Here is a 24,159-nt window from a genome sequence, read left to right as displayed (position 1 = left end):
ACATGGTGCTGTAACAGCTGCCTGGTCAGACCCTGAGCTCCGCACCCCCACACCACCCTTGATGGTAAGCTCCCTGCTGGCCAGGATCTCTGCTGCATCTATACTTTATCCTCAGTACCTACTAAAAGGCGTGGCACAGAGGCGGTGCTCGGAGGTGTTGGCTGAAGGAGGGTTGAGGGACAGGCAGACCCCTCAACCTCTCAGTGCGGACCCTCTCCCAGCCCCGGAGGCCAGGGGCAATACCTTGTCCATCTCTGTGACTCCACAGCCTGGCACAGGGCTTGGCACACCACAGGTGCTCAAGAACTGTTTGCTGCTTTAAGGGGAGTGGGTATGGAGGAGTGAGTAGATAACTCAGCTTTCTGGGTAGGTTTTCAAATCTCTACTTGTCTGTCAGCCATCCACACACCTGCCCATCACGGCCTCCCTTCATGGAGACACACACACATCACGAGTGCCACTGCCTTAAGGGCTGGCCGGGAGGTGTCCTGTCCCTTTTAATTAAAAGTCAGACGGGCAGCTTCCATCCCACTCATTCCTCTCTCTCCAGGTCATTTCTGGAAACTGGGACTCAGCAGGACAGCAGAGAAGGAGGTTTGCATCTCTGCCTCTCAACCCTCCTTTCTCACCACAGTCTCTTCGGGGGTCATCAGGCTGAGGGGCTAAAGGGCTCGGGGCCTGGGACCTGACCTTAAAGTGTCCCTGACTTACTATTTTCATTTCCCCAAGTATCCTTTTCTTTTCCACTCCTTCCCCAAAGTTCCAGTTTAGAGCATCCCTTTCTCCTCAAGTGGGAAAGGCCGAGTGGCTGCTCCTGGCCATCACCCCAGTCACGGAGGCAAGAGGGCCTCTGAAGGCCCTGGGAGCCTCATCAACAGAGAGGCTCCCAGGCCTGTGTCCTGGGGTGGGACTGAGGGCAGAAAGAGGCCACTAGCAAAGACGCCTTTCTCCTTCTGCCTGAGCCTTGTGGGAGCCTAGGTCTAGGGCTCCAGAGAGGAAGGCAAAGGGTTACCCATGCTGGAGGAGCTTGTCACCTTGTGTGACACAAACCTGGCATGTATTTGGTGAAGCCCACTCCTGGGCAGACTGTGCTGAAAAACATTCCTCAGGCCCAAACCAAGCACAGTGGCAAAATGAGTCTGGGAGACAGACATTCCAGGAAGGCTTCCTGGAGGAGGTGGCATTCAAGCCAGATTTCCAAGGAGGAGTGCAACTTCCACATTTTGGAGAGATTTGCAAAACGGTGCTTAAACCAATGGAAGTTGGTGTGTGTGTGTGTGTGTGTGTGTGCAGTGTGTGTGTGTTTTAGATGAAGGGGTATTTATTTGATTGCCTGTGGAGGAAGGGAAACTATTCTGGCCAGCAAGGAGGCAGTATGATCATCTGTGAGTACCTTTTATCCCTGCAGTGCAGGCAGTATTATGGATCCCACCACAGGGGTTGCCGTGGCTGCTTCAGAAGCTGACTCCAGCCCTGCTCTCCAGCCCCAGGCCCCTCTGGAGGGGGCCTCTGCCAAGAAGCAGGAACAACAGCATTCCACAGTTGGGGGTGGGGGAGTGGGCAGGGGACCCCCCCCACCAGTCTCCAAGGATGCAGTTCATTAGGACGCATCTTCTGTTGCCATGGAGACCCAGGCCCACAGAGCCTGGCTAATAGTTCCTGAATTCACTCAGGCCTCCAGTACAAGTAGACAAGATGAATTTTGGAGTTGGAGCATAATGAGACCCGGACATCCGGAAAGCATATGGCAGCCTCCCAAGGGATGGCAGGGCCCTGGGAGAGCCCACTGCCGTCACGAGGTCACCAGGCCACCGCCTCTCTTGGTCAGGAAGTCTGGGAAGCACTTCCCCTCCTTTAGAATTCTCCAAGGGCAGCACAGCTTCTGAGCAGCGCTTGGGGGATGGGAGAAAGGAAGAACAAGCTCCTACATCTACCCTAGGCCCTTCTGGGGACAGGGTTAGGAGGCTTTATTCTGCCCCCTCTGATAATTTACAACAAATACATCTCACATGGCTGAAGCCATGCAGCATGCACAGAACAGACTCTTCTACCCGTGCAAAAAATACAAATATGTCCTTCAGAAATCTCTGCTTGAACATATACAGGACCAGGCACGAGAAAGATGCCATGGGATCTGTGGCACTGCAGGCTTCCCATCCATTCAGGGCATGGGGCTTGCCCTCTGGCAGGGGAGACAGGACATATTCAGTCATAACCATCTCAACAGAGCAGTGTGACATGAGAAGAACAGAGTTTGGAGTGAGGAGAAGTCAGAGAAGGCTCCACGGAGGAGGTAGCATATTAGCCAGGCCTTGAAAGCAGGGATCAGGAGGCCTTTTGAGTAGGCAGGGAGCAGAAAAACACAAGTTGAGTTTGGGGCAGCAAACAGACCAGTGCGGTGGGAGAGTAGGGTCTGGGCAGGGACCATGAAGGTACACGGTGGGCAGAGAGGGAACACTTTGAACACCCTTGGCAATGGGAAGCCAAAGAATATTGCCACCCAAGTGGGCGACAGGCTGCAGGACAGGCTCACAGCATGGCTGCCCCAGCTGGCAACCCCACCAGCTTGCCTCAGGCAGCGTCACACTTTCAAAACGCCAGAAGTTCCAGGCAGAGGAGAAACCTCTGGCAAGGCTCCCGCACAACCCCACACCCACCTCCAGTGTTCTAAACACAGATGGGTTTACAGATCAGCCCCTCGGTGCCTAGCAAAGAGCCTGACAAAGACAGGGGAAGGGAGCAGGGAGTTAGGCTCGCTGTAGAGTCAAGAGCGGGAAGCAAGGAGTTGAGTGGGAAGGTTGCTGCAGAGAGGGGCCACCAGGCCTGGCAGGCCCTAGGGCACGCATGCCCCAGGGACTTGCCTCTCTAGGGCACTAAACTCCTTGGTTTCTCTAAGGTCCAGAGACAGAGCAGGCCTACTCTCCTGAAAAATTGGATTATTGTCTTTGGATCAATTTTTTTCCCAGGAGGTTGCTATTAGCAAAAAGCACTGACCCTGCATGACAGAGAAGCAGAGACAGCAAATCGGCCTGGTCGTTTTTTCTCTCTCTCTCTCTCTCTCCCTCCCCACCCTCTAATCTCTCTCCCTGGCCAAGAACATGGCTTAGTTCCCCAGGAGCCAGCACACCCCCATTCTGGCCAGCTGCCACCCCTCTTCTCCTAGGGCTGCCTGCAGAGCCCGAGGCACTAAGCTTCAGCCTCTGAGGGACCTGATTTTCTGAAACTGAAAATGCTCTCAGAGCCAAGTCTATGGACGGACAAGGTAGCTGGTCCGGCTGAGGGGACTGGGTCTGGAACACAGCACACTGACCGGAGCCACCTCCTCCTGGGTCCCCAGGAGGCCTGGCCCTCCGGGTCCGTCTCTTACGTGTCTCCACCAACTCACCAACCTCCAGAACGCTGCCCACATCCTGTTTCCTCTGTTTCCACCCCGCTGGCTTGGGTCTGTTTGCCTGGACCACCACAGTGGCCCCCTGGCGGGTCTGCTGCCCCAAGGCCCCCCAAGAGCAATGGTCTACCTGGGCAGGCTGGAGAGGGGCAGGGACGGAGCTGTGGCCCGGACGGGACACTGGCCCGGGCCTCCTCTCTGCCCTGATTCACCTCAGTAACTCTGAGGAAGCCTCAGCCTTCCACAGCGACTAGAACTTTTTTGTTTGTTTGGTCTCTTTTTTTTTTGATGGGAGGGAAACAGAAATTAGGGAGAAGTTATTGGCTAAATACAATGCTTCTGAGGGACAAAACAGCCAGGTAGTTAAGGGCACGGGCTCTAGAGCGCCTCAGGGATGGGACAGAACCCCAGCCCCATCTCAGTTTACTAGCTGTGTGACCTGGGCGTGTGACTTAATGCCTTTGAGCCTCAGTTTCGTCACCCACAAAATGGACATGATGGTAGCATGCCCTACCCTGTGTCTCACAGGCTGTTGAAAGAATGATATGAGATACACGTAAACAGCACTGTCCCTGGAACATGGTCAACATTAAATAAACATTAGTCATTAGTGTTTTGTTACTGGTGAATTTGAATCTTACAGCACCTCCCTCCTTGCTGATCAAACCCCGGCCAGCCCAGAACAGATGTGCCCAGCAGCCAGCAAAGCAGCCACATCGCTTTCCTCTGTCAATTATCCTTGACCCAAGAAGGCAGTGCCCTTAATTGCTCTTTGGTTTTACTCAATTTGAAATGAGCAGGGCACCAATTCCCTGCAGGAAAAAATAAATATGCTTCTGCTCAAAATACTAATGAGGTTGGCTGCCAGGTGAGGCTGGCAGGGGAAGCTGCCCTGAAGGACTTCTGCCAGGTTCTGCTGGCCCTATGGGAGAATGCAGCCCAGTTTGGAGTATCCTCGAAAGGGCAAGTGGAATGGGAGGCTCCATGGGCCCTAGGTCTGGGGCCTGGCTGCTCAGGCGACCCATGGGACGTGGTGTGGGCAGCCTGCTGCGGTCACGCCCCACGGATGTGTAGGCCCAGCTCTTCTCTGGGGAGCTCCCAGAACATCCTGGCTGTTGTCTTCCTCTCCTCCTGCCCAGTCCCCAAAGCCTGGAGTCCTCTTCTGCCTCTACCCTGGCCCAGACCCTCATCAGCTCAACCTGGACACCAGGCTCCTGGCCTCCAGCTTTGCCCCATCCAGTCCAGCCTTCCTGAGCAGTCAGTCAAACATCAGTCAACAAACATCAGTGAGCAGGAAGCACTTGCCAGCCAAGGGAGGCAGGACTCAGTGGGCCCCAGACCCACTCGCCCCTCCTTTCTGACCCTCTCCGCTCATAGGACCCCAGGCCAGGGCCTCAGGGCTGTGCCTGGAATGGCAGGCAGCCTGCTCCTTGGAGGCTTTGAGCTTGCTGCTCTCTCCACCAGAAAGTTCTTCCCAGATTCCAGGCAGCTCCATCCCCCACCTAATTCCAGTCTGGGCCCCAACCTCCCCTTTTCAGAGCTGCCCTAAGGTAGCCCCTCCCATCATTCTATGCCATGGTCCTGCTGCATTTTTCTTAATCGTGTTTCCCACCACCTGCCCTCCTAATATTTATGTATTTGTGTTCTGTCCTGTCTCTCCACCCTCCAGTCTCTTGAGGCCAGGGACTTTTTCTGTATTGTTCGCTGATGCTGATGTGTCCCATCGCCTGGAATGGTGGCTGGCACAATATGTACTTAATGAATATTATTGTCATGGAATCTAATGACTTGATCATCTATCCCATGAAAAGCTCTTGCTGACTCATATGCTACTAGCCCCGGACTCCAGCTTCACTTCCCCTCTGGCTTCTCCCACCTTGACCCTCCCTGGACAACCTCAACGTTCTGCTGCCCTTAGCCTTTACTCAAGCTGCACCCCCTCCTCCACCCCCGTACCGAATCCTACTTGCCCTTCGAAACCAAACCCCCACACCACCTCCCCTCGGAGGCCTTGACCAGCCTCCCCAGCACCCCATGCCTTTAGGACCTGCATTCGGCGCTGCTGTGATCACTTCAGCAGTGTCTGTGTTGGCCTCCCAGGCATAAATACAGTTGTCTGAAAGGTGAGGGCAATCGGTCTGGATTGTATGTCCCCTGAGCCGGCAGGGCCTGGCATGAAGCAGGTGCTGACTGGATGGGAGTTGGTACTAAGATTCAGATTCTTCTGATGCCACTAACAATAATACTATTACCTCTTACCAGGTGCCCCATGAAAGACAGGAAAGGCAAGCGGGTTATGAAGCTGAGAACAGAGCCCCTGTCCCATGCGCTGCCCGGAGGGCAGGAGGTCCCAGTCCCCCGAGTGCAGAGGGCAGATGGTTTGAGGCCCACCACAAGGCTCAAGGCACAGAGCCACAGACTTCCACGTCTGAGAACAAGGCCCATCCCGCTGCCAGGGAGAAGAGAGGCCTTGCTCCTCGGTGCCTGCTGTTCCCGGGGGATGTAAACCAGACACCCGTGTCCTCTTCCTGGGAGGAAATACTGCAGCATTCTCAGGGACACAGGACGGTGGGGCTCAGCTGGAGAAGGAAGGGGGGAAGAGGCCCCAGGGAGGGCCTGGGCCCCAGGAGCACCCCCTCTGGTCTGACCCCACAGGCCTCAGCTGAGGCTGCTGGATGGGCAGGCCACTCAGCCCTACTTCCAGTCAGTTCTCTGGCCTTGAACACTGCAGAACTGGAACTTTTCCATGGCACAGCGCTCTCCACAACCCTCCCTACTCCCACCTGCTTCGGAGCAAAGCCCCTCCACAGCTCATCTGACTCTCCAAACATGACCGCAGGGCAGACAAAACTGGATTGATTACCTCCCTCTTTTAAGAGTTGGAAACAAAGACCCAGAGAGGTCAAGCAACGTGCCCAAGGTCACACAGAGTGTTAGAAGCAGAGCCCAGAATAGAAACTAGGCTGAGATTTCACTTGTTATTATTTGGAGTCACCAGGAAAGCATGTGCTGAAAGGCTTTCCTGGGGCTGGAGGCAGGAGGGTGAGAGCGCTTTTTGTCTCCTCCAAAAATCCCACCCCTTCCTTCTGCAAGCGCATGGGCTCTGTCTGGCTTCAAACCCAAAGAAATTCCATCTCTGCTTGCTGGCTCAGAGATAGGAAGCAGCCTATTTTCTGAGGCTTTTTCTCTGGGGGGATGTGTTCAGTAAACAGAGCCCCTTTCTCATCTTCCTGCACAAATATTTCAGGAGGCTAAGAAGCAAACAGATCTGCATTTGATCTGCTGCTGACTACTCAGAAATGGGGGCTCCTCTGTCCAGGCAGGACCCTCTCCACCGACACTGTGGTGTCCACCAGGCTGGGGGAAATACAAGATGGTAGGGAAAGCCTCCTTCCGGCAGGGCTACCTGGGTTGGGGAACCAGTGGGATCAGAAAGCAAAGCCCAGGTTTTACCAGAAGCACCTCCCACCCACCCACCCACGGCTCACTGTTCCTAGAAACAGGAGAACATGGTCTACTCAGTCTGTTGTTCTTGGGGACGCTTCAGTTGCTGCTGCCCAAGATCACACCGCAGGGGACGTGAGGTTCCTGCGCAGACAGGCACCCCCTACCAGGAGGAGGGTGCGGAGCTTCTAAAACAGGTGGACCAGGGTTCTGGCCAGTACCCCCTAAGTTTCCCCCAAATACTTTTTGTTTAGTCATTCAAATGTTCATGGAGTACATTATTCTTGGATCTACAACATTCAGCGGCTCCCCACTGCCGACAGCATTCTGACTTCTCAGACGGTCATTTCCTGTCCTTCCCAGTCTCGCCCCACCCGCCTTCCCAACCACATCTCTCTCTGCTCAAGTCATACTCTGCACTCCAGTAAGCCTGGTTCCTCCCTTTGCCCCAGAGGAGTCCTGCCCTTTCTAAATGCTGTTCAGCCTCTGCTTTTGCTCCGCTCCCATTCTTTTCTCTCACTCTTCTCAGGATGGCAGACTCACCGCCTCCTCCGTGAAGCCTTCCTTGACCATCCCACCGCACAATAACCCCCTCCCCTCTCTGAACTCCCTCGTAGATGGCTGCCACTGCGGCCGCCTAGGAACTGATCCTGTGGGACTCTCACACGTGAGGTCTTATCATTCCAACTTGGTTACAAGAGTCTAGAGAGCCAGGTTCCAGCCTCGGTTTCAGCCGAGTGTCTGAGGATGAGGGCTGCGTCAGGGGAGGACTGCCCCCGGAGGAAACTCAGCTTTCAAGAAATCCCGATGCCTGGGCCCCAACTCCCAGAGACTCTGATTTGATTATTCCGGAGGAAGGCAGGCAGGGAGGACCAACTCCATAATTTGTAGGGCCCCGTGATAAAAAATTATAAATTTCCAGGTAGTGTCTGCAGAATATTAAACCAAGTGTCACATAGATCACACACCTGAGAAGCTGGCCCTGGGGATAAGCATTTAAATCTCCCCAGGTTATTTGCAGTCAGTGCTGCAAACCACTGGTAATGGCAATGGAGAGCCACTGAAGGTTCTGCACCTCTGAGCTTCCACAACAGTATACACCACCTGTGTCTCCTTCACCTTGGCTTTCTTGGTCTGCCTAGAGCACAAACACATATTTGTAGAGTGAATGAATATATGAATGGATGGAGAGAGAGAGAGCTTGAACCAGAAAACTGGGAAGGTTTTTTGCCATTTGTTTTTTTAGATCAAATGTAAAACATACCAAATATTAATATTTGTTATTAATTAATAAATATAACATAATAATCTACATAATAAAATATTAATATTTAATAGTAACATATTAAAATAGATCAATGTGCCTATAATGCACAAATCTTGTATTCAGTTTGAAAAATTTTTGCATTCATACATTCACCTAACCATCATCATTCCAGAAGGTTCTCTTGTGCTCTATCTAGGTAATACTACAAACTACCCGCAACCCAGGTCACCACTGAAAAACTGGACAGAATGTTCATCAAAAAAGGGCTCCCCAGGAAAGGAGGCACAATCTGTGTAGGTGGGGTGCAGTAAAATGCTGAGGAAGAGGCTGACTCATAAAATTCTTCTGTGCCCAAAGAGCTGATGTTTACACCTAATGGGAGTGGAAATGCACAAAGGTTCAGACAGGCTGAATGATGTGCTCGGAGTTATAGGGCAAATTGGTGGCAGAGGCAGGACTTGAACTCCGGTCCTGGACCTCCAAATTTTGTGAACTTCTCACAACCTTGGCAGTCCAGAGTGTGTATGTGCATGTGTGTGTGTGTATGTGTATGTGTGTGTGCCGGAGGACACAGCTCAGGGGATACCTGCTGCAGGGTCGGGGCAGCTGGGGGAGGAAGGAGGGCGGGGCAGGGCCTGAGCCTGGGCAGTAACAGGGCTTAAGCTCTGGGCCTAAGCGCCTCCATAAGCTCGCTCCTGCACCAGCCTCCAACCAGGGGATATTTCCCTAAGATAGCTGGGGAGACAGAATCCCAGCAAGAGGGGCAAGTGACCTACCCCAAATCGCACAGCCACAGTGTCAGAGCTGGGGTTTAGGCAGGAGCCTCCAAACCCCGTTGCAGTGGCTTCTCACCAGGCTACAACCACATCCTTCTAGAGGGAGACAAGGCCCTCTGCCCCTCTCCTGAAATTCCAGCTTTCCAGCAGCCCCAGGCAGATGGGACCAGCTGGCACCGTGGAGTGGTCCGTACCAGGTTCTCTCATAGAGGGAGGAGCAATGCACTGTGCTCACTCCCAGGCACAGGGAGATACTTGTGGGAAATCTGGGCTGGGGGCCTGCGGACCCCTGTCCCTACCTCACTGCGCACAGCTTTTGTGAATGTCCACTCACTTCTCTGCCTCTGGGGCAATATGGGTTGGGCAGACCACCTAAACTGGAAGTTGGATCATGCCACTCCCCTGTTAGAGCCCCTGTAGGGCTCCCAGATACCACAGAGTGAGGCCCAAGCTCTCCCCTGCCTCTTGCCTGCCTCTGCAGCCTCATTTCACCACTCCTACCCTACCCTTTCCACTGTACGTACAGCATTCCACTCCTAGAAGAAGCCAAACTCATGTTCCCCCTTCCTGGCCAGTGCTCACGCCACCCTTCTACCTGGAATCTCTCTGCCTCATCTCCATCCACCTTTGCCTACTCAGCCTTAAGACTGAGCGAAGTTCCCTTCCTCCAGAACCCTTCCCTGGCCTCCCCACCTCGACGCCCCACAGCTTCAGAGCTCTGCGCACGTCTCTGTCACGACTCCCACACCTCTGCTCCCCAGCCTCCCTCCTCCCACGCCCCTGCAGCTACCTGTCCTTCTGAGCAGCCTGTCTCCCCCACTGGACTGGGATCCCCTGAGGAAGGTAGTGTTTCGGTTCATCCCTGCATGCTCAGTGCCACATGCTTTGGTCCTGGCACACAAGTGCTCAGCAAATGTGTTTTGAATGAATCTAGCGCCTCATTTCATTTGCACAGGGGTGAGGGGTGGGGGAAGGTGGTCAGGAGAACGGGGCAGCCAGGGCAGAGAGGAACACAGAGTAAGGGACACCCTCTCCACTCCCAGTTCCCTGGTAAACTGGCTCACAATAACCAGCTCTCCCCTCCTGCCTCACTTTCTCCCCAGAACCTCTCCCGAGTCTTATTATTCTCGAGTCTTGCTATTGGCAGGCTGGGCCCAGTCAACAAACACTTGAGGCATTACCCTCCCAGGGGAATTTTGTTTATTAATATCTAAAAGGCCCAGAGGAGCCAACCTCTAGAGTGGGATCTGGGCACGATGATTAGGAGAGTATTCTTATCAAAGCAATCATATGGCAAAGTCAGCCGCCCGGTGCCAGGCCGGCAGGCACTCTTTCTCTCTGTCCACGAGCAGACACATTAGGGTCAGGTCCCTGCCCACCCTACCCCACGTGTGGCCAGGGTGAGCGCTGCATCTCTGAGGCTCGGTTTCCCCTCTGCAGAGCTAGGGGGTACATGAGGGAACGGTTGTACGGTGCTCAGCAGAGGGCAGGCTCCGGGGCTGCCTCATTCATGCTGCTTCCCTAAGGCAAAGGCCCACAGAGGCTGCAGCCCCAGCCCTCTGGCTCTCCAGGCACCTGTAGAGGGCTGGCTTTGTTTTTGGCACCTGAACCCCCTTCTCCTTCCCTCCACCCACTCTCCCTTCCTCCCTCCTTCCATCCAAGCCAGAGTTCCAGGGAAAAGTTTGCCTGGAGACTTCTCAAGCGGGTGATAAGGTCTGGCCAGAAGAAAGCTCTGAGCAAGCCCAGCTCCCAACCCAGAGGCCCTTCTAATGATTTCAGAGAAACAAAGGAAAGAAAGACTGCCTGCAGTCCAGCATGCCAGGAGCGCTGGCTTCCAGGAGGGAGAGCGGGCGTCAAAGGCCACGCTGGAGGCCAGGGTGGTGGCTTGGCATGTAGAGGCACACGGCAGCTAGATCTCAGTAATCACAGCCCTGAGACTGGCCAGAAAGAGCCTCAGAAATTGCTCCTCCTGCCTCTGCCGCAGCCATGACCAGACCCCAGGGCAGAGTGCTCTTGGCTGGCTACCTGGGGAGCCAAGCCTCTAATTCTTGTGGCTCCCGCCATCTCAGTTCTCAAAGTCTCTTTTCTGGAAGTTTTCCCTACCCACTTCTGAATCAGTCCTTGGGCTGGTTTCTTCTAGAAGCCTAGAAAAATTCACTGAACTGACATTCACCCAAACTGAGCCTGCCATTAACCCAGGGAGCCCAGCTCTGCTTGGCCATGTGTGCTCCTTGGGTAAACCTTCTGGGGTCTCCGTTTTCTCCTCTGCAAAATGAAGGGTCCTATGCCATCTCTTTAGAGGCCCTTCCAGCTCTAGCAATCCATGGATCTGTAGGAGTAAGGATTTAGCCTTAGCAGCAACATCTATCAAATGTTCTAGGCTTCCTCCAAACCCTGCCCTATCTTATATCTTTATACCTGGTACCTCAAAGTCCAAGCCACAGGAGTGCTGTAAAAGGTACTGAAAAGAATCAGACATGACCCCTGGCCTCAGCAAACTCACAGTTAAGGAGTCAAGCCAAGGTTCATGCTTCTAAGACGATCAGCCTACAGTGTAACATGCTGGGTCTTTAGCTGCACCCAGGTAGTGCAGACTGGGGCTACAGTCTGGTGGGGGGCAGAGAAATTAGCCCAGATTTGACCCGAAAGGGCCAGTTTAATGGCATAATTCAGGCCCTGAAATTGCCTCAGTCTGTAACAAATCGAGTTTATTCTCAAACATTATGACTACAGCAGGAAGGCAGACCCAGGGCCTTTAAAGGGCAGATTTGTAGTAATAGAAAGGTATCAGACGGACCCTCACGTACACGGAAATCCCCTTTCCCAGAATTCCAAATTTCTTGGAATCCCTGATTTCTCCATGCATTCCTGCAAACTGAGCTTTCATCCAGAGGTCAGCAGGGCAGACAGGCATAAACAGAATTTCTTCATGGAATTAAATAAAAAAAACTCAGGAATTAAATTCTTTTGTCCCCTTCCACCAACACCTTTCTTTCCATGAGCTATTCCATGTCCTGGAAATTCCCCCCGAGCCCAGATCATAAAGCTGTTCGTTCTGAAATCACACCCACGGTGTTTAAATCGTTTGTTGCAAATGCCTCAAGCAAGTAAAGAATATTCCTTTCCATAAACTCAAAGGAAAAGTAGGTCTGAGCTCCCAAGGGCGGCAGGATGTGTCTGGAGCAAAGGTCAAGATCACTTGCCAGTGGGAGAGTCTCCCTGCCCAGGGACCTGGGGGAGACTGTGCCCTAGGACCTGCTCTCAGCCACTTCCGCAGGGAGCCTGCGCCCGGAGCAAGGCTTCGGTGCTTTATTTGGCTCACTTTTCAAATGGAGGCAGGACACCCAATTTTTACAGCCAGGTTATTTGTCCCAGGTATATCGAAACAGCCAAAACAGAACAGGAAGAAAGAAAAGCAACTTTTCATCTGCACCAAACAAGCCTGACAGAGTAAAAACAGATAGAGGCTGTTTGGAAATGAACTCGCCTCTCCCTCCAGCAGGCTTATGAACCCATTCTGAAGGCAGGATTATAGCAGGGGAGAAGTGGGTTAGCTGTTGGAGGGAACTACCTAACTCAGAAGGCCGTGAAACTCGGAAGGAAGGGGCAGAAGGGGCAAGCTAGACATTACAATAAGCCACCGCCTTTCATGACATCTACAGTGTGCCTGCTTACATATTACTGTGTCCGAGTGACGGTGAGTGCTAATTCCATTTCCACACATGAGGAGGCAAACACGTTGAGGGACTAGCCCAAGGTCACACAGCAGGGAGCCGAGGCAGGAGCCAGGCCTCGGCCTTTGCCTCCAGGTCCCCTGCTCTGGCCACATGTTTCAGGGTCATTCCTAGCAGCCTGACAGAGCGGCAAGACAGAAGGTCTAGGAGGTGGGCTCAGCCCCTCACCAGCTTTGTAACCTTAGTAAGTGACCTCCCTTCCCTCTCTGGGCCTCTGTTTCTGCAGCTATAGAAAGAGCAAGAATAATAGCACAGACAGCATAGCGTATTGTGAAGATCAAGTGATTAAATACATAGGAACCACTTTTTATAGCCTGGGCGTGACCTTAAGCCCTCTACAAAGGCTAGCTATTCTTGCTGCTGTTATCATTTATTTCACTGCCACTTCTTTGAAAGCAGGGAAAGACCCACCTGGGGAAAGGCTGGGAACTGCCCACTAATAAATCAGTATTCATTAAACAAATCTAAATTAAGATAAGAAGTCATTCGCATGTTCCTAGGAAGTGTAGAGTGGTGGGGAGGCAGAAGGCTGGACCAGACGAGTTCCTATGGCCCCGAAGGTAAACACTGAGCACTTCCTGGGATCAGTGTGTGCACCCAACCCACAGTGAGCCTCCAACCCCCGTCTCCCGGGGCCAGAGCCCGCAGGGCGTTATCATCTGTCTCACACAGGGGCCAGGGAGTTTAAGCCTCTGGCATGGACTCTATGAAAAAAAGAAACCAAAATGCAGACACCCAGTGGACTTCTAACATTAAAAATTATATATATGTGAATATAAAATAATTCCATATATAAATTTTGTGTAAATTTGCATATGATTTTGTATATAAATAATTTATGTATATAAATTACATAAATAGGACTAATAATATATATGAATTATATCTATATAGATATATTTGGATACAATTTTTTATAGACCAAGGCCCAATTCGGATAACCAGAAAGATTTCAAGGATAAAAATGGTCATAATTGAACCCACTAAAAATATAAGATGGAAATTTTCCTGCTAGAGCAAAGTTTCCTTCTGGAAAGATAAATTGACCTCTCCCTAGAATGCCCGCAAGCCAGGAGTGCCCAGGGAGGCTCTGTGGGGAGTGGCAGAGGGCTAGACTACTGAATGCGGCACTTCACACCCTTCTTGCCCAGGTGAGTTTCAGCGGCCCAGGGACAAGCCATCCATCCTCCCAATGGCCGTGAAAATGCAGGAAAAAGGAGAGTGCCAGAGTCAGGAGGCCCAGGCCTAGACCAGCCTCCATTCTGCCTTGCTGGGCAAACATTTGCAGCTTACTTGGCTTCTCTGTGCCTGTCTCTTCATCTGTAAAACGGGGGTAACACCCAACACCATGATGTCACTCTGAGGATCGAATAAGCTAATACACGTACGAAGCTCTCACCAATGCTGGCATGCAGGAAGCAGTTCTGGTGAGCTGTTTTTGACTCCGGATATTTGCCCGTGCTGTTCCCTCTGCCTGTTATCCACTCCTCAGCTCCCGTCCTTTCACCTGCTACCTGCCACTCAGGCTTCATGAATCAGCTGGTAAGGCCCTTCCTGACCCCTCTGCTAGAGCAGGCCCCCTGCTATTATTCACAGAGTTCCCTGTACTTCTCATTTCATAATCCCCAGGACACTCATGGTAGCATTTGTTTAATTTTCTAAGTCTTCCCGATGTTAATAGCTAACACTAACTGCCAGGCATGTGGTAAGTGCTTCACACGGATCAGCTCATTTAATCTTTATAATAGTCCCCTAAGTACTACTATTATCAATCCCAATTAGTGGATGGGGAAACAGATGTTCAGAGAGGTTAGGCAACTTGCCCAAGAACACACAGCAAGTAAATGATACAGTGCCATCTGTCTGACTCTAAAGCTGGCATTCTGAGCCACGGGCATTACCCCTGGTAATCAGAAATCATCTCAAGAGAAAGCCACTTCTGGTAAGGGCTACAGGCCTGGACCACAGACCTGTGTTCCCTGCACAAAGCTAGCTTTGCAGAAATGGAGATGTTAGCTCTGCCTCTGTCATACTTGTTTCCCCCTGGGCTGGCCACCTGCTTAAGACACCATGTACAGGATACACTCTTCATTTAGCACTCTCCCCTGAATTATTCTCGTAGTTCCCAGCTCCAATAAAGGTCACAGGGAAGTCTAAGCAGGACACATCCACGGGTGTCACCCTCAAGACAAGCAGCACTTATCAAGCACACCTTGGTGCCAGGGCCACAGACACACAGACACACAGCCAGGGGCCCTTCGCCTTGGAGCTGGGGCGGCAAGTACAGAAAATAGAGTAGAACATGAGCACAGAGGCCTGGGAGTCAGATGAATGTGTGCTGAGGAGTCAGACGCCCAGGAGCAGATTCCCCACTCCACCACCACAGAATCTGCGGCCTTGGGCAATTCACCCACCCTCATTGAGCCTCCATTCCTTCCTCTGGAAAGTGAGATCATCTGATAATAGAATCGACCTCACATGTCCAAAGTAAATGTGATTATGCATGCCCAGTGCCTGCTTAACTGTTACAGTCATGACAGTGGTGATTAATCTTCACAGGATGTGGACCATTTTGTGATTGGATTGAGAAGGCTTTGGCTCAAAGTCAGAAGATCTGGGTGCACAGCCCAGCTCTGACCCACATTGGCTCTTTGAGGAGGGTGTGGCTGTCTCTCCACTCAGAGGCTCTGTTTATTCATCTGTAAATAGGGGGATACCTTCCCACCATGCGACCCTCAAAGGGGTTCAGTGTAGTAGCCTATGTTTGTATTCTGTAAACAGGAAAGTCCTCAGCAAACCTGGGGCGCCTCTCATTACTGTGTTAATTAATTGGGAGAAGGGTGCCAGCCAGAAACCAATTATGAAGTCCCTCCAGGGGCCTCCTGGGGAAAGACAGGGAGAGGGGGTGAGAAAGGGTGGGTGACAGTCCCTCCCTGGCTCCCCCACCCTATTTGTGCCTCCTTTGCAGCTGGTGCCATACTCCAGGCCCACAAAGGAGAGGTTCATTCTAAACAGCTTCTTTTCATATGGAAGCCACTGGATTTGCATCTGTCCTTCCCTGGCAGGGCCTGCTTGATGCCAGCTGCTGCAAGCTTCCCAGGCTGCAGGCTGCTCTGGTCAGACCTGAGTCCGGAGGGTCCACAGGCCGCAAAAGGAAGGAACACTACAAGCTGGTCAGAAGAGGGAAGGATTGGGGACCAGGCACAGAGGGAGTCTGCACATTCTGTCATCTGCTGGACACCAGACAAAAGGAAGGAACACTACAAGCTGATCAGAAGAGGGAAGGATTGGGGACCAGGCACAGAGGGAGTCTGCACATTCTGTCATCTGCTGGACACCAGACAAATTCTGTGAAAAAGTCAGAATCTGGGCTCCCTGGTGCCAGGAGCCGGCTGCAGCTGAGGCCATGTCTCCTCCAGGCTAGTCAACCTGGGAGAGAAATGGAAAAACTCAGGCTCTCGCTGAGCTGCCAGGGTCCGATGCTGCCAGGCCGCTGGTCCAGCCGGCGTCCACACTCCCAAACCAGCCAAGCTCAAGTCTATACTGACTTCACAGGGCTCCCGTCTGGGGGTGGTTCTGGGGCCTGAGCCTCACAATCCTTCCCAGATGCCCCTAAGTGCTGCCATAGGTGCCAAGGTAGCAGTGTCACCAGGCAGCAGAACACAGGCCATCTGGGCACATTCAGGAAGAAAGTAAGGCACCAGCGTTCTTCTGAGAGTGAATATCATTGCCTGGAGGGAGAGACAGTACAAAAGAAAAGAGCTTGCATTTTTAGGCACTTGAAGTGTGCAAGAAAGACAGATCTCTCCTGGCTTCTGTCCACTGGACCATGAGACTCCTAACCCAGGACTCTGGCACATCTCCTCCCACACCCATCTCTCCTCAGGGTCCTGGATGGTACGGGCTGTGGCTCATGCATCCTGCGGCCCTGATGCCTAACACAAGGCCTGGCCCAGAGCAGGGGCTCAGAAGGTCTGGCTGAACGAATGAGTGGATGTTAGCCACATACCTTCTGCATGAGAATGCTAGGTTTCTGGAAGGAGAACAGAGCAGCCGGAGGAGGTTATAATGTAGAGCAGAGAAGGCGGTTTCTGGGAGCTCATCTGTGCTGGGACCGCTCAGCCTTTTAGCTGAGGCTCTGTGACCTGCAGGCTTTCTCATTTCTCCTCCCAGTAAGAGCCAGACAGGAAAGAGATGCTGGGAAGTGGTCCAGGCAACTCCCGGGAAGGCTGGATGTTGGGTCTCAGAGGTGGAGGCCAGTGGGCCTTGTAATGCCTTCCTCTCCATGCTGACTCCGGGTATAGCGAGGGCTTCCACACACTTCAGTGCTTTTTCTCCAAGGGAAGAGGCTGCCCAGCAGAGGGAAACCCAGACACCAGCAGTCTAGGCCAGGGGACTGCAGTGGGGTTTAAATGGAGTGGGGCCCAAACACCTGCCCCTGCTCAGGCGGCCTGAAGTCCCCCTCGGGGCAGCCAGGTGGAAAGCGCTCTGACCAGGAGGCAGGGGGATCCAGGTTCCAGCACCTCCAGCCTCAAACTTACTGAGGGACTGCAGGCAAGTCACAATTCTGTTCCCTGGGTCTCAGTTCCCTCCTTTGTGAAGGGAGAGCGCTGGATGATTTGACTGCTGAAACATCCTGCTCTCCAATGAGACACTGTACTGGCGTGCTAGCAACACGTGATCTTTGCTACCTGAAGGCCTGTTATTAATTACCTGGGCAAGGCAGCGCTGTCCTCAGTCCTAGCAGGTTCAGCTGGAGCCAGGGGCTCCCATCAGTGGGCTGCACTCTGCCTCCACAGAGGCAGGAGAGAGAGAGCTGACCTGCAGAAAGAGGGACCAGGAGCAGCTGGCATGCTACTTACAAACCTGGAATCTACTACTTAGAGGAGAATGCTGGTATCTAGAATCTTCCCTTTGCCCACATTCCTTTTCCGAAGTCCAGCTGAGGCATGGCAGACATTCCTGCTGCTCAGGGTGCTTTGTTCTTGGACTGCTGACACCCTGAGCTGGCCTTGGGGACTTGGAAAGCACTGACCTCATTGGCATCTGACCCAACAAGTCACACCTGGGAACAAGGAAGCCCAGGCATTATAAGCTCATCTTCCCAACAACATTTCCAAGTCCCAATTTTGGAACTGAGTCCAAAGATCCTGATTGGGCTGGGGTCTCCCCCTCTAACCCATTCCCTCCCCTGCCTATCACTTTCCTTACCTACAAGCCCCATTTCTGGTCCCATCCTAGAAGGAAGCCAGGAAAATCACTCCAAAGGCTCTCTGAGCAGCAAAAAGGAGGTCGCAAAGTCCTATGGTACAGTGCGCAAGTTTTTCTTAGAGCCCATTGACTTGCACTCTACACACAATTCTAACGTACTTTGTTCTGTCTTCCCAGCTGATGGCAGTTTAGATACACATATTTAGAACTGGACAAGTACTGCTAGTCTGGCATATGACTGAGATGACACAGAGATGGAAGAAGTACAAAAAGCAGGCACAAGAACTCAAAGAATAAATTCCTGTTACTAGGAAAGTAGCCTTCCCTCCCTGGCCGCTGACTTGCCCTCTGGAAGGAACTGGACTAACTCTGGGAGGAGGCGGGGCATTAAGCTCCCGTGGATGTTCACGGCCCCAGAAGCTGCATCTGCTCCTTCCCTCTGCTCTCTCTTCTTTCATTCGTCCTTTCTTCTCCTCCTCATTACAGAAAGAACTAAGGCAGTTTACTAAAATGCACACAATAAAACAGAGTTTGAAATGTCATCAGCAGGGCTGCCATGGGGCAGGGCTGGTGGGGGGAGATGGGTGAAATAGGGGAAAGGGGAAAACTGAGTGAGTGTTTGATATCTTGATCTAGGTGATGGTTACGTGGGTGCATACACATGTCAAAATGCATCAAGCTGCACCCTAAGATTTGTGCGTTTTATTGTATGTACATCAATTTAAAAAGCTAAAAAATAGAAAAGAAAAAAATATCACCAGGAAAAATGCCATCAGGCTAGAAGGTCACAATCCAGAGATCTGCATGGCTATGTATCCCTAGTGCTAATTCAGGCAGGGGCCCCACAGAGGAAGGACTAAGGGCATGTATGAGACGGAGGGTGGTAAATGGAAAGCAGAGGCCCACCTCCTCCAAGGAAGTGCTACTGAGGATCAGCAACTTGCCATATGCTTTCCTCTTCACTTTCTAGGCTCTCTGAGCTGTCAAGAGCATCCCCTGCAATCCAGACCTAACCCTGGCCCTGAGGACTCTGTCCTCTGCCCTCAGGGGGCCTAATATGAAAGCTCAGAGCCTGGGCCCAGGGGGGCAGGAGGCTGGGGCTCACACAAAAGACGGAACCCTTTGCATGGAGGAGGAATAGCAAGGGCTGGGGTCTCATCCTCTAATGCATTCCCTCCCCTGCCTATCACCCCCAGTTTGTAAGCAGTGAATCTGCCTCCCAGACCCCCTTTAGGTTTCTTGTTCATGTATATCTTATAACCAGACCACCCTCAGACAACACAGAGACCCCCAAACTCCATCAGAGCTGACTTCCTTGGGAAGCTGTCCTAAGGCCCAACAGAAGGGACCCTAGACATCACTGAAACCATTTCACAGCAGGGAGAACAGAGGCCTATAGATGGAGGTGACTGACCCAAGGTCACACAGCCTATGAGCGGCTGATTTAGGATAAGTGGCCAGGCCTTCTGACTGTAAGAGCACCCTGGTACTTCTAGGACTCAGGGAGGAGCTTTTTCCAGCAAGCTTCCAAATAGCAGGACAGCCCCAGACTCCTCTCCTGCATCCCCCTTGCTCCTCTAACCCATTCCCTCCCCTGGATTACACTGCGAGTGTCTGAAAAGCTGGCAAAGAGAAAGAAGACAGGGTTAAGGTGGGGGTTTTATTTAATCCTCTGAGCTGGCTTACACTGATGCCACATTGGTTAGAGCAGAAGGTGAGAGACACAGAGGAACTTGGTGGGGGATGGGGAGATTAGGGGATATTAGGGAATAATCACTAGATACCCAGAGGCCAGGCCTGCCAACGGGTTTAACAGAGAAGTACTCACCTCGTGGACTCCCCACCCCAGGGCCCAGGTCTCCAAATATGGCCCCTCTACCATAGGAATAACCCAATCTCCAGGGAACTCAACAGTGCAAAGCAATCGGAAGACTACAGGCCATAGATTGAGACAGACCTAAGGGCAAACCCCAGCTCTGCGACTCACTCACAGTGTGACCTAAACCCAAGTCACTACCTCACTGAGCCTCATTTGTTTTGTTAAAGGGGGCTGAACACAGCTTCCCTGCAGGCTCCTGGGAAGGAAGGCTGCCTGAGCTTATGTACAGAAAGAAGCATGGGATACACTGGGTCAAAATCTCAGTGCTATGATGACAAATCTCATATCTTTTCTTTCTCATCCAGACCCATCCAAAACTCATCTGCCCTGGCCTGCTTGCATCTTTGGCATTAATAACCTTATGATAATACTCCTCCCCAGCTGAATAGCATTTGTATCATTTCAAAACACTAAGCATCCTATTCCCATGGGTCACAGCAGCCCTACCAGTAGTAGCAACAGCTGAGGTAGCCTCTTAGCCCCCAGGCTCATCTTCCCCAAAGATCCTGACCAGATGTGCTATCTTACAGCAGACCTCATAGGGGCACTGGCAGCCCCTGGCTTACCAGAGGCAGCCAGAACCACTCCTCACATTGCCTCCACCACTGACCCTCCACCTGGTCCACTGCCTGATCACAAGTAAGCTGCTCTTCCCACTTTGGCCTCCAACTCTCCAATTCTGAGAGCCAGCTGGGCCACGGATGGAGCATAGCCTCAGGTGCACTGATCACCAGCCCCAAACCAACACAAGGCCAAGACTGTGAGTTCCTCCCTCTGACAGAGTCTCTGAAAAGTGTGCATTCACACCCTTGATCTCCGTTCTTCACCTGCCCATCACCACCTCCAGAATCCAGATTATCATCCTCACATTCCACAAGAGGAAACTGAGGCCCAAAGAAAAAGGGCCCACCCAGCCAAGGTCATATGGGGGTTTAGGGTAGAGCTTGTCTCCTCTGGTCTCCTAATCCTGGGTACTTTCTGCTACCCAGGCCTCTTTCCTCTTAACTCTTTCCTCCCCACAATACAGAAGTCCCCAAAGTCTCTCTATGGCAAAGTCCAAGAACCCTCCTTCAATATGGGGGCTGCCAGAAGGAGCTCCCCGCCCTTCCCTGTCACATTTTCGCCCCATATTTTCAAGCCTGCTCACCACAGAACCTTTCCTATCAAGGGTAGTAACTCCCCGGACTGAGGAGCGCCTTTCCCAGAGAGGCTCTGGAGTAGGGCCTGAGTTCCAGGGATGGGCAGCAGAGGCCAGCAGGTGGGGTGGGCCTTCCCCTCGGCTAGCCTCCCTAGGGCAACAAGCCCACTCTCACACCCACTGCCCGGCTCCAGTCCGGCCAGCGACGCTCCCAGCGGCGCGCTCCAGTGAGGGACACCACTGCAGCTGGCCAACACTGCTCCCCAGGGGTTAAAAATGCAGCATCCTAAACAAGGGTTAAAAATGCAGCCCTGGGGTTGGGCCGGTGCCGAGGGACGTTGTCCAAACTACAGTGGCTGCCAAAGCGGCATCCTCTCCTTTCCCTCCACAGTCCTTCAAGGCCGGGATGCCTCGAGCGACTTCAGGGAGCTGAGGCACCCGCCGCACCTTCCTGGAACCGGTGCCCGCCCCCCACACCCACACCCCCGCGCCCTCCGCAGCCGAGGCCGGGGGCTGCAGGCTCCGGCGGGTCCCGAGCGAGGCGTCCGAGCGGCGCTTACCTTTGTGACAGTCATGCAGAAACTCCGGGGCGGTGCGGGGGCGGTAGCCGGGGTCCGCCGGGGGCCCAAGGCAGAGCGGGAACAGGGTCCGGTGCAGCAGGGCGCGCTCCCCGCGTTCCGCCCGAGGCTGGGCCGAGCCTGGGGCCGCGCTCCGGGCGGGCAGCGCGCAGGGACCGCTCGTCGGCGCTCGCCCGCCGCTCGCTGCTGATGTCAGCCCCGAATGTGCATTTATAATAGATGAGCCTTCTTCGCCGCAGGAAGGCGAGGCAGGAAGAAAGGGAGAGGAGGAGAGGGCCCGGGCTGGGGGGCGGGGGTAGGAAGAGGGGCCGGGAACTCGCTACAAAGGAGGAGGCGGGGGGCGGAGGAGGAGGAAGCGCACGCCCGCCCGCTGCCCTGCCCCGCGCCTCCGGGCTGGATCACCGGCCCCCGGGCACCACCGCCCCGGGAGCCCGGGGCAGGCGCCCGGGCCCGCGGCCTTAACCCCTTCCGGCCCGCGGATGCCACGCGTCTGGGCTAGGCTGGGTCCTGACACCTGCCGACGGGGGAGTGGGCGGCGGCCCGGCTCCCGGACGCTCGGTCGGCCCGGGACGCCGGTGGAGTCACACGCTAGACGGCTGGGGCGCCGCGTGGGCTAAGCCCGCCGGGCCGGCCCCCCCGAGGTTCGCGAAGTCCGCCCGCGGGCCGAGAGTGCGGCGCGGCGGGCGGCGAGGGGCGTGGCAGCCGCAGGCCCGGAGCCCCGCGGCCTCCCGGCCTCCCAGACCCCGGGCACAGGCTCGCCGACGGGGTGGGGTAAGCAAGCGTTTGAGTCTAATCCCGCTGCGATTGGCTGGCCCACAAGGGATCGTGGCCAATTTTACGGAAGTGGAAACTGAGGACCAGAGCGGGAAGTGACTTCGACAAGGGCACACAGCCGTGCTTCTCCAGGCGCCCCCTCTCTCCCCGCCGACGCAAGCTCTCTACGGAACCCCTTGTTGTAGGGGCAGGAGAGGCCCTGCCCTTGGGTGCCACGCTGCTCTGGGGGAACACAGGCGCGTCCTGTGTGGTGAACTAATCCTGACCAGGGTCACCCCATGTCCTGGAGCTGCTGCAGGAACTTGAGGGGGAGTCACCTGAAGGTGGTTCCGCAAGTCTAGGGAAGGGAGCCCCGTTCCCGAGTAAGCAGAACCGGTTTCGGCAGAAACGGAGCCGCTGAGACCGAAGAGGGGAGGGGATCGGAGGGATCTTGGATGCATCACGACCTCCCTGCCAGCCAGGAAGTACTGGCTTCCTTCTCCGCGATTATACAACGCGTTCAATCACGACTTGGTGGTGCAAGTGGCGCATGAGCACCTGCTCTAAGGAAGGGGCTGGGAGAAGAGAGATCGGTGCCTGCCTTCAGGGAGCCCACTGTTTAGACTACAGCAACAACAATCGAGTAGTCAGCAACTGTAGAGCGCTTTGTGGATGTCATGCTCTTTTTATTTTTACATTTTCTCCTGTAATCCCAAATGCAACTGTATGAGGCAGGAATTAGCAGCCTCATTTTGCTGAGTGGACAGACCCAGAGGACAGGCCTGCCCTAGATCCCACAGTGACAGCGCCTGGACTCAAGCACAAGTTTTTAGATCAACACAGCATTGTGCTTTACATCTTTGCGATCTGTCCCTGCTGCCTTATTTGAGCTTCACACTTGTCTTGGAGGTATTTTGGACAGATAATTAGTCCAGGTTTCCCACATGAAGAGTTTGCAGTGACTTACCGAATATCTTGGGTAGCAGATGTTGCCGCCAGGCCTCCATCTCCTTTGTGCCGCCCCTTCCTCGTGTGACCCCCTGTTGGACCTCTTGCCTTTGACCACACTGCTTACCAGCCGAGAATGCTCTCCTCATTCTTCTGCATGAATCCAGATGCTCCTCAGCTGTCAGGACCCTTCCTTCTTGTCAACCCCAGACAACTCCATCCCCCATGGCCCCCCCTCCCCCGTTGCATGTGGGGTCTGAGTGTCTGGTTTTGTTTTCCTGAGGTTGCTGTCAGTATAGACTGTGTGCCCACAAGAGGCCTGAGCACAAAGGCATGCCTTCTCTTACTGTGCACCCAAACAGTAGTTGCTCTGAATATTTAATGCCACCAGGAACAAAATAAACCTTTGACCTGCAGCAAAAGAAATCTAAATTAGACCCACGAAAGCATTTCCCCACAGCAAGTTGTCCAAGCATCAGAATTACTCACATGGTGTCTGGATTGTCAGGGGTCAGTCAGCCTCAAGACAGAAGATGGACCTGAAGGCCTTTCCGACGCCCCTCCAGCCCTTGGAAGTCATTGAAGGGCAACTCAAGAACACTTGTCACCCTTCCCCCATGGCTGTGACTTGTCTACTTTTATCTTTCACGGATATTTAAAATCCCAGATTATTATCCTCAGCCACCCAGCATTCCTCTTGGCACCTTTCCTGCCATCCGCTGGCGCTGTGGGCTCTGGGAATGAGACAAATACTTAATATCAGCTTGAGCCAAATGTAATTAGGGACATCAATCTGCTGTCCACCACCTACGTGACATGCTCCAAAGACAGAAAGAAAACATATCTGATGCTCTCGGCCCCTGTCGTATCTCCCCAGTCAGAATGGAGGTCTGGGGAGAGTAAGGGCCTCTCAAAGAACTCTGCATCCTCCCTGTCAAGTCAAGGGCTGGGCCTCTGGAAGATGCTTGGAAGCACATTTTCTACGACCTGACTGTCCATACCATAACACCTCCCGCCCTGGGTCCCCAGCACCACCGCCCACG

At 53.5% G+C, this 24,159-nt stretch overlaps 1 protein-coding gene across 2 annotated transcripts in view; it reads right to left on the bottom strand.

Moving 5' to 3' along the window:
* Nucleotides 1–22,583, bottom strand: part of CORO2B (coronin 2B) — a 132,499-nt gene extending 109,916 nt beyond the window's left edge. The window contains exon 1 of one of the 2 annotated variants that reach the window (XM_036932316.2): nucleotides 21,398–22,583. In XM_036932316.2, the coding sequence (XP_036788211.2) occupies nucleotides 21,398–21,412 (15 nt within the window). In that variant the 5' untranslated portion in view covers nucleotides 21,413–22,583. Of the gene's footprint in view, nucleotides 1–16,618; nucleotides 17,378–21,397 lie in introns of those variants that run through there. The other variant, XM_057488929.1, reaches the window with a different exon arrangement.
* Between the last annotated feature and the right edge of the window lie 1,576 nt (nucleotides 22,584–24,159).

The sequence above is a fragment of the Manis pentadactyla genome, chromosome 11 (genome assembly GCF_030020395.1).
Source record: "Manis pentadactyla isolate mManPen7 chromosome 11, mManPen7.hap1, whole genome shotgun sequence".
Taxonomy (NCBI): domain Eukaryota; kingdom Metazoa; phylum Chordata; class Mammalia; order Pholidota; family Manidae; genus Manis; species Manis pentadactyla.
This window is presented reverse-complemented; position numbering and strand designations above follow the sequence as displayed.